Here is a 17,322-nt window from a genome sequence, read left to right as displayed (position 1 = left end):
CTAGGGTTTCCTAGGACAGCGGTGCCCGTATTTTAACGGCCGTAGTGAACGGTGATGCAGTGGACAGCCGTCGTAAAGGTGACTAGAGTGTGGTTTTCTAGGAAAACGTTGTTATTAACACCATTTAACACCGTTTTCCTAGGAAACCACTCTCTAATCACCTTTACGACGGCTGTCCACTGCATCACCGTTCACTACGGCCGTTAAAATACGGGCACCGTTGTCCTAGGAAACCCTAGCTTTAGGAGGAGCTTAGTTACATCACACGTACAGAGGAATTATATATCAAGAAGAAGAAGATACACAAAATTACAATTTATACAAAGTTGCTTTGACTAGGGTAATTAATCCCGCACTAAGACGGTAATTTTTAAAATAAAAAACAGTAATCAATATATAGAAACAATTATAAAAGTAGTGGAAGAAGTGAAAAACATAGTAAAAAATGGAGTAAAAACATAGTAAAAAATGTAGTCAAAACATTGTAAAAAATGAAGTTTAAACATAGTAATAAATGTAGTGAAAACATAGTAAAAAAAACCTTATAAAAAAATATTTAAAAACCCAGTAAAATGCGTAGTAAAAACAAAATATGTAAGAAACATATTTAGTCAGTAAAAAATAAATATTTGTGTATAGCAAAAAGCATATTTTAAAAAGAACATGGCTATAGACAGATTTGGAGGTGTTTACTTCCCTTCCTAATAAATAATATTGTATGACGAGGATATTATCGTTATTATAATATATTATGCCAACTCGGATTATTTTACAGAGAACTGTTGTTCGCGAATATTGTAACAGTTTAAATAGACTTGAATGTTAAAACCATCCATTTGAAATTCACTTTACTTTGAAAACTGGGTTGATTACTTTGTTACCTAATTGCATAATAAATATGTCATACATATTAAACCAGAATTTAAAAAAATATGTATGAAAGGGAGTCTGATTGTAAAATGATTTAAAATCTAATGATGAGTTACAAGAACTGAAATGCCTTAAAATATTTTTAGTCAATTAAAAAAAAATGTTCTTGATAAATTTTGATACAATTTTTTTATTGTATTTATTGTTTTTATTTATTTATTCATACAAAGATATATATTTAACAAAATTAATCGTTCAAAATAAATAAATGCCAATTTTTTTACGTTGCCAAAGATTGCCACGGGTTTTTAAAAATTATTAGGCATATCAGAATCATTATTACACAATGTATTTTTTACAAATACAAAATCATACGTATTTTTTTTGTTTAAACTGACAAAAAAATCAGTGTACATAATATTATGATTATTACAATTTTATGGATATTCTGTATTTTTAATGCAAGACTATTTCAATAGATGGCATTAATGCCATAACCAGTTATTTATTTAATGAAAATGATCTTCAGGAGGCTTATTCCATAACAGTTTCGTTTCGTTGTTTCGTTAGTTCGTTCGTTCGCTATATATCTCTTACGCAAATTACACCGTATTTCTTACTCGTTCCCTATCATATGATATAAATGAATCAACGAAACGAATTAGTTACAGAATAAGGCCTCAGTTTTGCACATTTTACATTTTTTTATGTCACTATAGTGCTCTTGTGAGAGCATATTTTATTTTATTTTATTCAAAAACATACAGTCATACATAATAAGCATTAAAAAAAAAGACTATTTAGCATAAAAGAGCGATTAAGTTTCTGTAAATGAAGTAAAAGTAAACGTTAAATGTGACAAAAATAAATAAATAAAAAACTTAAGTGAGTAAAGAATAATCGTTAATATTTGCGTTTCCTATGTACCCAATACCGAATGCCCACTCTGAGTCATCCATGCTCACATATATGCACTTATACATATACACACATGCATACGCACATCTACATGCATTTATAAAACATATACAAACACATACATTACATGCAATACATATGCATATTATAAACCACTCAAGATTTTTAGCAACTATCCCAAATAATCAACTCCATGAAAAAAATTTCTGTATAAATAGGCACATCGTGCAGTTAAAAATGTCAACATTAATACTGAGTCCATTATATTTATTACAGGTACGTATAACAAATGAATTTAAAGTATAATTAACAAATAGCAACAGGGATGGAGAATTCCTTAAATAAGGGAATATGGAAGTCTAGGCATTTACAGGGCTTATGACCTGTCATTGGCTGGTTTAAGTGGCCACTTTACACACTGTGTAACATTCACTATTTTGCCTATGTTTGAACATCCACGTTTCTTCAATTCTTCCATTTGTTGATTTTAGTGAAGTTAAAGAACTGAAACCTTTATTGTTGTGAAGAGATTCATCTGACTGAATTACTTTACATACTAGGCAACGCCTGAAAACAATTTTTCAATTTATAAACTTCTTCTTGGACCAGTTGGTTTCATTACAATATTTGAGTTTGTCCAAATGTTTGTAAACAAAAGACTGGCTGGAACGAAACTACCTCACATCCTCACAACAACCTGCGCGAAAATCTGGAAAATCGTATTCAAAATGGAGAATCAAACTTATCAATACGGTACTTTAACGTCTGTCCAAAAACTAATCTCAAAAATGTTAATGTTAATGACAAAATATTTTATCCAATTACCATAAAGTTAAAATCAGTTAATCATATTACAAATGATCCAGCGGTATCCATAGACTCACCTATTTATATTATACTGAAAGCAAACAAACATCGTAGAAGAAGAGGGCATACAATAAATTATAACGTATAACTTTAAAAATGCTGACTATAATTACTAATATATACAAATTTCCATCATCTCTGAACTGGTCTTCTATTCACAATTATTCTAATCATGTGTTTAACGAGTACCCCAGCGGCGCTATTCTGAACCGCTCTCGCGGCTGAAGAAAACACTTTTCTTTTATATAAAAGTGTTTTCTACGGTCGCGAGAGCAATTGGAATATCACCCCAGGTGAGTACGTTCATGGAAAATCAAACAGCGAACAGTGATTAATTTTTTTTAATTTCTTTTTGAGAATTTTTAACTTTATTATATTTTACTTTGTTGTACCTAATTATTCAAAGTTTATTTCAAAAAACAAGTTTTTTTTCTTTTAATAACGGTTTTGAATAAAAACTTAACTTCCAAACTGAAGTAATTTTCTTTTTCTTTCATTCGTAACTGCTATTTTGAATAATTTAAGTACCTACGTGTTTTATTATATGGGTAAATTTTTGTATTTGTTACAGATGTTACATTTAATTTTTACTACTATTTTCTACGAGTGTATGATGATACACTTGATGCTTTCATTGAAAAAAAATATTTTGTTGTAATTATTTAATTGTTTTTTTTTCCACAGTTTACCACCTATTATTACCAAAAGAAGCCTCATTAAAGTAAAACAAATTAGTTCCAAAGTTTTTTTAAAGATTATTGTATTTTTATATATAATTCAATTTTGTATTAATTTTCTTTAGACATCTTTAGTAAAAAAATGCTGTATTTTATACTAAAATAAAAAAGAAATACTGTCTACCTCAGAACCGGTATTTACTATACCTAGTGAGAATGGACAGTGCTTACTATGTTAGTTTATATTTTAATTTTGCTTTTTTTTTTTTTTACCCTCTTCACTGTTTTGAAAACAGAATATTCTTTCAATTTTCTGTCTCTTTCATACAATATTTTATTATATAAATAGTAACGCGTGTAATTATAAGTTAGTTAAATTCCTGACGATGAGGTAGTAACCTCGAAACCGGTCGAAGTGTAATTTAAAAAAATTAAGTGGTTTTTACAAATTTATAAACAAATAAGTGTAAAATGTCATACCACAAAGTGAAAAATGTTTTTGATAACAAAAATAGAATATATAAATACTATGCTAACACTGAACTGAATTATTATTTTGTAAAAGGTTCATTTAACCGTATGTAAATAAATACATAAATTCAAGAAGCCAGCGGTATTATTACTCCTGGCTTAAAGATGACACGCTTGCCATGTTTGTCTAGATCGTGCTATTTCTATAATGGGTGTTTCCATGAAAATGCGACGCGAATTTAAAAAATAGAAATTAAAACATCGCAAAAGACAAAGAAAACGTGTGAAAAATGTTTATTTTAAAAAAAAGGAATAGCCCGCTAAGCCTGTTATTTTAGGCTTGTCAGCAGGTGGGATAAAGGGGATATCGAAGGAGATAAGGAGATAATGAAAAGTACACCACAACACCCCGACCAATTGAGAAAAAAATATTTTTTGGATTATTTTCTTGCAACTGGCGGGAATCGAACCCACGACGCCAGTATCACAGTTGGCCGTCTTACCAACTGCGCCACGGCGCCTGTCTGCCAACACATCCTTCGTGGTTTTGTGGTTAAGACGCTTGAACTACGCACGGCAGGTTCCGGGTTCGATTCCTGGTGGGAACACAAACATTAAAACGTGCTTTTTCTCGAGCCTGTTTGTTTTGTGCTATAATTCGCCGCTGTGATCGCCTCCTGGCCTATTACAGTGCAAAAAAAATCAAGAATAAAAAAAAATAGGTAAAGACTCAGATGAGTGAATCTTTGCCGTAAATATAATAGCAAAATTACCATAGCGTTAATTATATTCCGTAGCATCCTTACGCATTTCATTGAAAAATATGACTTGTTAAATAATTAAACGTTACTGTTTACCATATTGGTGTGCCATATATTTTGTTTTTATTATTGTTGTTTTTAATCCTATATAATATTTGTGATGATATACTCATGTGTCTGTGTCAACTAATTGCTCGTCCCAACTCAACACGGGACTTTTAGTCCCATGGGTCTTATGTCTCAAATAATGTGTAATAAACTACCTAAAAGTAAATAAATAAATATACCAAAACCACGTTACGTTCGTTACTTTTTGAACTTATTTTTCTGAATAGATACCGAAATTTGTTTATCGTTATTGAAACAATCAAAAATTCCTTGAAGTTAATTTTAAAGGTAATTTTTACTTTTTCTTGTATGTTTAATTAGAACTGAGTTTTAGCATTATATACCTTCGCATAAAACTTCATGTCGCACAATGTAACTTGCTCTACCAAAGCAAAATTAATATTTAAAAATATTTGTTTGCCTTAATTAAATTATTGCTTTGCTGATGTTTTTTCCTTGATCGATGTTTAATGTACAGTGATATACATAATAAATATTTTTTTACATTATGTGGATTAAATGCATTGAAAAAAACTTAGTTTTGGAGTTAAATGTAACGAAAGTTACCATGGAATTACCCTAATATGTACCTACACTTAAACTTAAATAATTCTAACGATTGTTTCGGTTAAGTTCAGATAATGTATATAAATCTTTAATAGCAATTCGTAAGGGCTTTTGTAAGCCAGCCGATTGGCTTTAAAAAAATGAGTATCGAAATAAACTAGACTAAATTGAGTAAAATAATACAAATGCGACATCTATTGATTCTGTTATGAACGTAATAAAAATTCTTCGTTACTTATAAAGAACGTCTAAACCCAGGGCAAAGTTGTATATCAAATTTTTTTTAAATTTTACTTTCCAAAACTTACTGGTCTATTGGATTTGCATTAAATTTTATGTTAGGAATTCGTAATATAAAAGCTCCTGCTGTTTTTTTTTCTAACTTGCTAAAGACGAGCTGTTAATGGCAGATATATTGGCTCGGGTAGAAACAGAAAGTCGCGAATTTGGGTCGGAAATAAACAGAACTTAAATGAATATGCTACAACCATCAACTAGACTCCAAGACCTTGAAAAAGTGCAAGATTTTGTTTATTTAGGCTTATACATCTCTGCGGGCGGTGCATGCACTTCAGAAATTAAAAGACGCATCCTAATCGCGAAAAATGCAATGACTCGACTGACCAAAATTTGGCAAGATCGGGGCATCTCGAAAAAAACACAAATGTTCACAGTCCGTACGCTTGTGTTCCCAATATTCTTATATGGCGCAGAAACGTGGACAATTAAAACAAGTGAGCAGGAGAGAATTGATGCCTTCGAGATGTGGTGTTGGCGTCGAATGCTGAGATTACCATGGACAGCCAGAAGAACAAATGTCTCTACACTGGAGGAACTCAACATTATAGTTCGCCTATCGGCCATATGCTGTCAACGTATGATGCAGTTCTTCGGACACATAGCTAGACGTGACCCAGAAAATCTGGAGAAAATAATAATCACAGGCAGTGTGCCAGGACGAAGAAGCAGAGGCAGAGTTGCAGCTTGAAAAATCGACCAAGTGAAAACAACCTCACGGGCGACCCTATATGGAGCTGTGGAGAGGACGCAGAGCCGTGAAGAGTGGAGACGCTTTGTCAATGGAATGGCTGGTGAGAGTACCAATGATCACGACTCTCAGAACTGAGGAACGACAGAGAAGAAGTTTTTATTGATAATATGAATAAATTAGGTTTATAGAAAAAATAACAAGAAATAGATGTGTTCATACTGTTCATACATACATACACAAAAAATATTTGGATACCGGATGAGGACTGGAAAAGTATTATAATATTATAAGGATACTACAAGTTCAAGTCCAAATAATTAATTATGTAATTTCATTTAATACTACTGCTTTACAAAATTATGACAGGAATAGTTGGCTGTACAGAACTACTTAGTTTAATAACAATACATGTGCCAGCCAGGATTTGTAGACGGTACCACCTGTTTCATGTACCAATAAGTAAAACATCGTATGTTAAAAATGCTTTTTTTCGTAGGCCTTTTTCAGTGTACAATGGAAAATTAAAAAAATTAGACTACCCAAACATCACTCTGTCAGATTTAAAATTTACACTCAAAATGCATTATGTAACTTAGCAGACATTATAATAATAAATATGTACATCTCCCTTCCCCTCCTTATCCTCTCTTTAAGCATTCTTGTCCTAATTCCGCCCAATTTACAGTAACTTAATGTTCTTAAAATAAATATTTAAAAGATCTTTGATTATTGAAATATATTTACGAGTACATAAAAATAACATTTTTATATGTATAGGGTATTTATTTGATATGTAATATATTCTTTACAAACTTTGTATACTATGTGGAAATCTGTTAGTTCTGAGTTTATACACTATATCTGTTTGTTTACTATAAATATGTATATAGAACTGTAGATTTCCCAAATAAAATAAATAAATAAATCATTTGTCTTTTGCAAATGTTTGACCTATTCAGCTGTTTTATTTATTAACTAGTTTGTAAGTTCCAACTCAAGTAGTTTTTTTCTGCCAAATTGCAACTTCAGTGTTCCGACATAAAAATAATAAAAAAATATATATCTTAATAGTTTCACAGCGTAGTGGGCCAGTTTCGTGCAATAAAAAAAAAATTGCTATTTTTTTTGTAGGTAGAAGGTATATTGAAGCAACAGACCGTCACACGGTTTCTTAGTATGGGTGTAGAGATATTACTGTGGTATAAAGGTCAGAGGTATAAATTCACTTACCACTCTTTACCTCAAGCACCCCCTCGAACTACTCCTATTTATTAAATCAGATTACAGATAGGGTTAGGTAGAGATTAAATTCCATAATGCCCTGCAAAGCCTAAAAGTCGTAACTAAAAAAAACGTCATGCGTTTTTCTTTTTCGTAACAGATATTCGATAGCTTTATATATTTACTAAATCATTTCTGCTTCTCAAATACTACATATCCTCTTTTTTAAAAAAAAGGATTCAGATTGGCAAAGCATAAAACAATAATGTCTTGGAAAATTAGCAATTTAGCAGATATGACTTTTAGCCTTAGCAGGGCAGCATAGCACTCTATCCTTATACCTACACCTCCCTCAAAAATAATGCATCTTCTCATACGTCAATTATTCCAATTTCTCTCATCCATTTTCAAGTATATGTTAAAATTAATCCTGCCTGATCTTTCTGGATCTTTCTCGTCTTTTGCATCCATCAGCATTAGCGTAAATTTCATCAAAGCAATTTGTTCAACATTCGTTCACAATATTATAATCTTAATATTCACAATCTCAGCTTTTGCGAATAATCTCTTAGGAATAAATCTTATTTAATAAGTAAACACGTTCAACTTATTTTTTATTGCATTGTATCCTGTAATTTTTTTTTTTAATATTCAAAAATATGTCTTAGTAGTAGTACTTAGTATTATAAATATCATCTTAATAAATAAATCTATTTTGTGTAATTCTATAATTGAAGAAATATACGCATGTAAAATTGTATCGACGAATGCTTTCAAATTGTATGTTTTCTAGTATGTATCTTTCTTGAATTACCTAATAAAATAAAAATAAAATATGTAAAAATCCCTACCAGCGCTAAATCCTATTAATTATTTTTTTTATATTTGCCTTGCATGTAAGAATTTTAATATTAATGCATCTATCGTACATAGTTTTACCACACGTTTTCCGGCGTACACATTATTTTATTTGATTTGTTTACATTATTTATTCATAAAAATACAAATACTTGTATTCTTTTTTTTAAAACGTATCCGCAACTCTATGAGGCCAAGAACTATGATGTGTTAAATTGGGATACAGCATAATAAAAATTGGAAGTATGCAGATTATAGAAAAATAGCAAAAATATTTTTTTTAAATTATTACATGAACATATATTTCAATAAACATCAGGACAATACACTTAATACATAAACCTATGCAATATCTCCCAGCAGTCTTCTGCAATGGTCTCTTCCCTTAGACAAAATCCAAACTTGTACACTTCTGAAAATGGCTTTCTTTTTTGGAGAACTTGATATGTTCATCTAGGACATTGAACACTCTTGGGGATGCAAAAGAGAGATTTCTCAGAGGAAAAGTCGTACGTGTGTTTGGTATTAAATAATTCAAATTGCAGGAAAACCTCGTACGAGCATTCTGCTGGAATCTCCTTGCAATACCGCATGACAAAAAAAATGTCTAATGTCCAGTATCTTCATAAATTGAAACAATGTCTCAGACAGAAAAGTCGGGGACATTGAAGAATCACTCTAAGTATTAATTTTTGTTTATTTATTAGGGGGTTCATGATAGATAATAAAAACATTCTTTACATAGATATTAAAAACTTCCCTTACTCAACGTAGAAGCATTTCTGATATGTCTTTCCTCTTCAAAATTTTAAACAATTTTACCGATAGTCCATATCTCTTAGAGCGTATTTCAATTAATTGTCCCGTAAAGTCAACAAGACAAGTTCATTTTTTTATAATTCATTACCTAAAAAAAAAAATATCTTCAAAACTCGTTTATTTATCGTAGATGCTCCAAATTTAATTTACTTTGTCCCCATTTAGATATTTTTATTACATTTTTTTTTGACTTAAAAAAAAACTTTTCGAAACACTGTAAAATAAGACATTTGTCAATGTGTAATATGCTTATGTTTACGTTATTATCATATAAACAATTTTAATCGGTCAACCATATTATGAAAATCCCTCTCCTCCACTCTATTTCCTCATCCGTTAACCCTTTTACGTGCTTTTTTTCTCTTGTCTTATAAATTGAATTTTTTTTCTCTTTACTGTGTAACATTTCCTCTCATTATATTTGTGAAAAACTTTAACTGGATGTATGTACTATTTTTTATACTTTGTATTCTTGAGATAGTCACCCCACCAAAGCAGTAGACTTGTTTATATAAAATAATTTTTGCATTTCATGTTTTGTATTAGCGTCCACACAGTGTCTCGATGAATATATGTCATATACTCGTATATTTGGCATTTATACGGATGTTGGGCCACCGGGAACTGACAGTAGCTTGTTACTTGACTTAATATCTACACAGAAGTTAAGTATGTGAGCTGTACTAATAATATAATTTTGTTTTCTTTTTTTTCTTCTTTTTTTTTTATTTTACTTTTATTTATGCATATATATCTGTGTGGATTTAAGTATGAATATGTATTATTTAAGTATATTTTTTAGACACCATAAGTATATAATATAAAATCATGTAAATGAATGCCTCGACACCGGTTGCGCCCAGTGAAAAAAAGTTTTATGTAAAACGTAAAAAAAATATAAAAAAACCAATGTTGTTTATACTAGATAAATAAAATAAAATAAAAACATTTTGAATTAATACACGAATATTTTATATATAATTTATTGTAACAAAAGTAACGAAAAATTACAACTATAGCAGTACAAAATTTAAAGGCTCAAGAAAAGAATAAGCATGATGATGAGGTCTGACTATACTCAAGTCACGTGGCTGGACTGATTCTGCTTAGAAGATATATCACACTAGTGGTAGATTTAATAAATACCATCGCTTAAAGGGAAAGAGAAGAACTTAATATGGTCATGGATTCATCAGTTTGGATGGATTCATCACTGCAAATGTCGACATGGGTATAATTGACGGAGTCGAAAATTGATTTAAGCTTTGATTTCTTTAGCAACGACATCCCTGTATTTCTCGGCGTATATGTTCTGAGGATCATACTTCTTCTCAAGCTGAGCCCAGAGGTCGGGACGCTTGTTGACGAAATGCCTGATCACTTTGGAAGATCCGTCCCTCTGTTTTTCGGTACACTTGCTGCATTCGTTCTCCAGCGCGTCCGGAAGAGTGTCCTTCAGGGTCTTGGCCTCGGGAGCGCACCGCCCCTTGTCCAGCAGACACTCCACGTACTTGTTGAGGAGACGATCAGACTGAAGGATCTCGTCCAGGTTGATGTTGTCCCACCTGTCTGTATATTTATCCTGGGCCAGGGTGTAGGCGAACATGCACACGAAAACGGTGGCGACTAGGAATCTCATCTTGGAAAAAATTTATTCTAAAAAAAAAGAATAAAAATAATAATATAATATGCTCAAACGAATAGTTTTATTTTCAAATTCTGCATTTTAAATTCCGTTAAAGCAATCTATCGACGTATGTATTTAATTGTTTAATAAAGGTATATTTATATTTTTATTACCCTTCATTTTTCTTTAAACTTTTGATGCAGATCATACCGATATTTAAATATAAATATAATAAAAGATCAATGTAAAACATATTTTGTTAGATATAACTTTGTTTCCCCAACGCGACGAAATAAGTAGGCCTCGTGGTCTAATAGTCAGCGAGTTCGCCTAGGATGCAAGAGGTCTAGAGTTCGATTCCCGACATGGTTGGCATGAAATATTTCTTTAAAAATATATTTTTACACTAGAATATTTCACAGTTCCTAGATTAGCCTGAAGTGTTAGACTGATCTTCTTACCCTTATAAGATACGCTGCAGTTGATGTACCAAAACAGTGTGCTATGCACCATTAGTTGCGGAAATTAAATGACAATAATGTGTATTTTTTTAGCTACTTTATTTGTTGAGAAATTTATTTATTTTTAAAATAATCATCTTACACCTATCATCTACATTTAGAACATTATTTTTTTTATTGCTCGTTTTAATAAGGATTGATCTGGGGTGGTATTCTGAATCTTTTCTACCCCCTAGATAGTGGTTAATTTGGAAATTTAAATTTTTTGATACAACGATGATTTGCTTCATATAATGGCCACACTGATGATTAAACGTCAAATGATATATAAAACTGTTTAATACATGGAAAAAAAGAAGACGGTTTTGGTCAATTCAACCTAATTAAGTGTTTTGGGTAATTGTTAAGGGCTCAATAATGTTCTTAATAAAAATATTTGTTATTACAAGGACGACGAAGCCCAGGAAGGCCCAAAATCCGATAGATGGACTGCATCAGCGCAGATATGACTTGGTTGGAAGTGAGGAACTGGAGAGGAAGGGCAGCAGACCGGCAAGAGTGGAGGAGACTTCTGGATTCAGCCAAGGCCCACCCAGGGCTATTGAGCTCATGATGATGATGAATCATCAGTGTGGCCATAAATGAAGCAAAGTTTAGGTGCATGCAAAAAATAAAAATCCCCAAATAATTCACTCTCTAAGGGAAAGAGGAGATTCAAAATACTACCCCTGTACGTATATAAACTCATGCGTTGTAGCCACGTTGCTATTATATTTTTTGTCCACATAATTTATATTTTTGATGTTTGAAGCATTGTGGAACATTATTATTTAATATATTAAAATAAAATTAAATCACTTTGTTTTTATGTACCACTTATATTTTTATAATTTGACTGAAAACAGCATTTTACACAACCAATAATATTGGAAGTATACTAAAAAACACTAAACAAAGAACTGATAAATTAGATCGATCGGGCATTTACAAGTTGATGTGCCATGACTTAAAGAACATATGAGATGTCTTAAAAACAATATTTTTTCTGAATTTTGCTGACCATATCCTAACAAATAGTCACTCATTAAACTTTGAAGATGGCATCGAAATTTTACATACAAACAAAAAAGGATATGCACTCATTATTATTTTGAAATAAGGAGATTAGAAAGGCTGTAAATAAAAATTTAAATAATATTAATAATCAACTAAATCTTAGTAAAAGTCCTATTTTAAATATATTACCTCTCCCTAAATCCACACACAAACACCATCTCTTCTCTACTCCCGTAGCCACGCCCACTATACCATCACTGTGAAAAAATTATATATGTTATGTTAGTTTGTAATCAACCCTGAAGAAGGCATAGTATTGCCGAAACTAGTTGGTTGTCAAATTATAAAAATATAAGTGGAACATTTTATTTTAGTTTCACATAATTTATGCTTACGCATATTTTAAATTATGCAAATAATTGGAGGTAATTATTTTTGTGTTCACAGTATACACAACCGTCGTTTTATATTACATATTGATTGTATATAACGAAGTGTTTTTAAATACGTGCTTTACATATAAATAATTTTCCATCTGATTATAATAGACATCAATTAAATCAAATATCTTTCCTGTACAGGTTTATGGTTGTGTTATGAATTCAATATAAGGTATTGTGAGTATCGTTAGCCTCTATCTTGGTTAATTATAATCATTACTCAATATCCATAAGCTATAAGGAAAAGTTTTATTCTGCTTAATGATTGAGTGGATAACTTATTGGGTGATTCGATAAACTTTATAGATAATCTAGAGTACACATTTATATAAAGAAGGCATTTTTCAATGCTCTCTAACTCTAATTTAAAATATATATTTTTTTTTTGCACCACAACAGGCCAGGAGGCCCATTACAGCGGTGAATTACATCACAGAATACCCAGGCTTGAGAAAAATCACATTTGATTTTTGTGTTCTCACCGGGAATCGAACCCGGAACCTTCCGTCTGTGCGTCAAGCGTCTTGATCACTACACCACGGAGGCCGCCTTGTTTTATAGATTTATAAATTAATGCACGTATTACGTGTAGATAAACCATGATTAACCTATCTGCATCCCGTGGTGCAAAGGACACTGCAATTTAATGCCGCGTATCTTAATAATTTGATAGATTTATATATGTTTTAAATACATATTTGCGTTCTCATGATTTACCCAAACATCTCAATTTTGGAACCATTTTCAACGAGTTGTAAATGAACGTGGTTATGCAGAAAGCAGCCAGCCATAGAAAAATGCAACTGAGAAAAGAGTGAATAATCAAATTTACACAACAGTTTGAATGTTTTTGACTTTAACAAATGATAAACAATGAACACATTAGTTTTCTTTATATCACAGATTATGTATTTGACCAGTTTTAATGATTTTTAAAGTACCGTAAGATTTTTGTAGTGTTGTGGGTGTTTACTGCAAATTGAGAAATGCCGTTTTTGTGATCGACACTATTTTTAAAAGGTGATAAATACCGTTTTTGTATAAACGCGGGCTGGTTATTTTCAGCAGGACATAGAATTGACTTTACTGCACCCGAAAACAGCAATATCTCAATTTTTCATAATTTCATTTCAAATAAATTCACTATTAGAAAATGGGAATCATGTTGTGGTAATGCGCGGTTCGAACCTCGGACCTTTAATACGTGAGTCCGCGACACTAGCCACGGGACCACAAACCGGTTTATTTACCCAGATTAAGGCCAGGAGTCCGAATTACAGCACAGAACATGTAGCTAGAGAAAAACGACATTTTATTTTTGTGTTTTTTATTTTAAGGAATGACCTGCTAAGCCTCTGTTTTAAAAGCCTTTAAAGCAGCTAGGAAAGAGTACATGAAAATAATTTATTAAAAATAAACCACATCGCTCAGACGAATAGAGAAAAATATTTCTTGGATTTTATTGCAACTTGTGTTCTCACCGGAAATCAAACCCTAAACCTTATGTGAGTGAGTCAAGCGTCTTAGCCATTACACCTCAGAGGTCACATACACGACGGCAAGACGATCAGTCTCACGCTTCAGATCAAGACCAACGACTATGAACTATTACTTAACTACCCAGCTGGGAGTTGAACTCGGGACTTTGACACGGTAGACAAAAGCTGCAACCAGTACACCACGAGACGAATTAATCTTCACTTTATTTCCTTTACATGATTTTTACCTGAGAGAGGCCATCGAGTCTTTAACACTAATCCAAGGATCAGGTCATATTTCAGGGTGTGAAATAAAACCATACCCTTAAGGGTTTAAGACTCGACGGTCACTCTCAGGGTATCCTAAAATAAAAAGGAAATCAAGTTAAGATTAATCCGCCTCGTATTTAACGCGTTAACCATATTTACATGGTTTAAACTTATCAATCATTAAAAAAGGAATGGCCCACGCTCAGATGCTGAAGTCTTTGTAAACATTTTTCCAAATTATGTTTTAACTTAATTTTAAGATGTATTTTTTTAAAGTGTATTTTTGTAAATAAAATTCTATGTATATGTAAATACGTATGGAAAAATAAACAAATATATATATATTTTTTAAATGCTTTAAGTTCCAGTTTCAATTCAACTGACTGGGTCAACACGAGGCATTTTTTAAATTTATTCACTGCGATATATCGCAGTCTCTAGACTGGCACTTGAAGCGTAAGACAGATCACCGTATCTTTATTTAACATATTATTAAAATACGTTGCGTTTGGTATACCTACATATAAAGTGCCCTATGCACCACTGGGTGCTGAATGGGAAATATATGACTTAATTTAAAACCAAAAACTGTGGTTACTAGCTGTTAATTTATATTTCTACACGTTCAATATTTAAAACGCTTAAACATTAAATTCTGTTTTTGCGTACCACTATTATTATTGCTAGTACCGCTTTGAACGACGACAGTTATTATTTAAACCAGTAATTATCTTGTTTCAAACGATTTCAATAAAATTGAATATATGAAAAGCATATTTTTTAATACGCTTTTTTAACACTCGGCTAAGGCATAAAAAACATTTCATTGCACAAAATGCTTACTTTACGTTTTTGGACGAAGCAAATGTTCAATGCGGGTTGCGAATTTGTGCATCGATGTCATTGAATAATTTTCCCACCGGTAATAAAAAATTAATCAAACATTATTATTTTTCCCATATATCTTTGATACAAACGATAAAATAACTCTGTTAAGTAAATTGTTTCACTCCACAAGCATAGTATAATATTGAACATAACCATTGCGTAGGTAAATATTATAATTACAACTAATGATTATTTTTAACTTTGCCCATGACCGTTAATGGTCAAAGTACGGCTTGAAGTGCCATTGATTAGAAGCATGTCCCTGACACATGCCTCGTTCACTATTCTTGATGAACTAAAGGCCTTAAAGTACCTTTATAACTTATAAATAATTATTTACTCATTTTGCTTGCATTCTAGAAAGAATGATGTTTGAACCGGATAATTATGAAACAACTTGCAATCCTCCTTGTTATTACCATTAAATAACAATTATTAATTTGTACCTATTTTAAAATAACTACTTCCCACGTCATAATTTTTAAATATTACACGTTTACGCAAATAATGTTTATTTTTAAATTACCTATAATTTCATTGTAAAAACATGTATTTTAACATCAAATAACAGCATGTGACATCTGTTAATACTATTTTGAGTTACTTTGATACCGAAAATATTATTTCTTCTAAAAACCAATCATTTAAGTCATTTAACCTGCTGAAAATATGTAGAGCTATTAGTACAAAAATATGGAAATATAACTATTTAATTATCCATTTTGCTACCATGTAAATTATAAAACTGTTAAACCCTACTCGTTTCAAAGCGACCATATCTTAACTGGAATGGCATCATTACAAAAAACAAATTATAAATAAAAGCGGAAGAAGCCATGCCAGGTGGTCCCCGTGGTGTGAAGGCTAAGACTCTTGCACGCATGTTTGCTGGCACGGTGATTTCGAGTTCGATTACCGGTAGAATTTATACAGAAACGACTAAATATAAATGACATACAGTAACTTGTATTCAGTTGTTGCTTCGTTAAAAAATAAATATCTTTTACTGAATGGTGTTCAAATATATTTTGCAAAAAAAAGACAAGTCATTTTGAATTTCAAGTGGATTTGACTACACGATAATTGAAAACGCGGATTAATAAGATTTCACTGGGAAAATACATATTTATACACACTTATTTTCTAGGTTAAACAAAAGGATTTTAACACGATCGTGTTTGCCCTTGATTAGCAAATACACGATAACACCAAACAAGTTTTTCAACCTACCATTGTGGATAAAATCAAGTAATGAGATAATTACTTACCACAATGTACACTGAGCTAAGAACTGAGATTGAATGATCCTCGCTGCACATGCAGGCAGTATTTATACCCCTCACTCCAGAGAAAAATCCCGTGGAGTCAATTTGAATTATTAATCGCTGTGTGATTCTTTCGGAGGGGACATCTCGGAGTTGCGATACGTCATCACGCCGACACCAGCGCGGCTAAGGGGAGTTCAACAAAACAGTCCGAAGTGTCTCTCTACGAAACAATTTGTCACCGACATCATATGATGCCACTCAAAGATGTTCTTTGCATAACACAATGGATGGTTCAAATTGTTTCATTTGTCGAGTTGTAAATAACAACGTGGACGCACAAAAAACCTTTTTAACGTTGGTTCTAAACTTGAATATTGTATTCGTTACTAACTCATTTAAACGTAGTTATGCAGAAAGCAGCCAGCCATAGAGAAGCAAAACTAAGATAATAGCACTTTTGTAAAAAAAGTGAATGATCAAATTTAAAATGATTTTGACTTTGACAAATGATAAACAATTAATATGTTAGTTTTTTATCTTTCAAACAAGTATCTAATTACACATTTGACCAGTTTTAGTAGTAATTTTAAAGTACTGTAAGATTTTTCTAGAGCTGTGGGCTGTGGGGAAATAAAAAAATTTTTGAGATCAACACTATTTTTAGAAGGTGATTATTACAGTTTTTTGTATGAAAGCAGCGTGGCTG

The 17,322-nt window shown here is 31.6% G+C and overlaps 1 protein-coding gene across 2 annotated transcripts; it reads right to left on the bottom strand.

Annotated features, from left to right (window-relative positions):
* Positions 1–10,097: 10,097 nt before the first annotated feature.
* LOC148278753 (allergen Tha p 1-like) lies at positions 10,098–16,651 on the bottom strand. Of its 2 annotated transcripts, none has more exons than XM_088230950.1 (2): positions 12,462–16,651; positions 10,098–10,784 (listed from the first exon to the last, which is right to left on the bottom strand). In XM_088230950.1, the coding sequence occupies exon 2, from the start codon at positions 10,765–10,767 to the stop codon at positions 10,387–10,389; it is 381 nt and encodes a 126-aa protein (XP_088087076.1). In that variant the 5' UTR covers positions 10,768–10,784; positions 12,462–16,651; the 3' UTR covers positions 10,098–10,386. The 2 variants fall into 2 exon arrangements, with proteins under 2 accessions (XP_088087076.1, XP_088087075.1); XM_088230949.1 differs by having other exon boundaries at positions 16,617–16,651.
* Between the last annotated feature and the right edge of the window lie 671 nt (positions 16,652–17,322).

This window comes from Micrasema longulum, unplaced genomic scaffold (genome assembly GCF_059751315.1).
Source record: "Micrasema longulum isolate JH-2025_06_02 unplaced genomic scaffold, ASM5975131v1 h1tg000831l, whole genome shotgun sequence".
Lineage (NCBI taxonomy): Eukaryota > Metazoa > Arthropoda > Insecta > Trichoptera > Brachycentridae > Micrasema > Micrasema longulum.
This window is presented reverse-complemented; position numbering and strand designations above follow the sequence as displayed.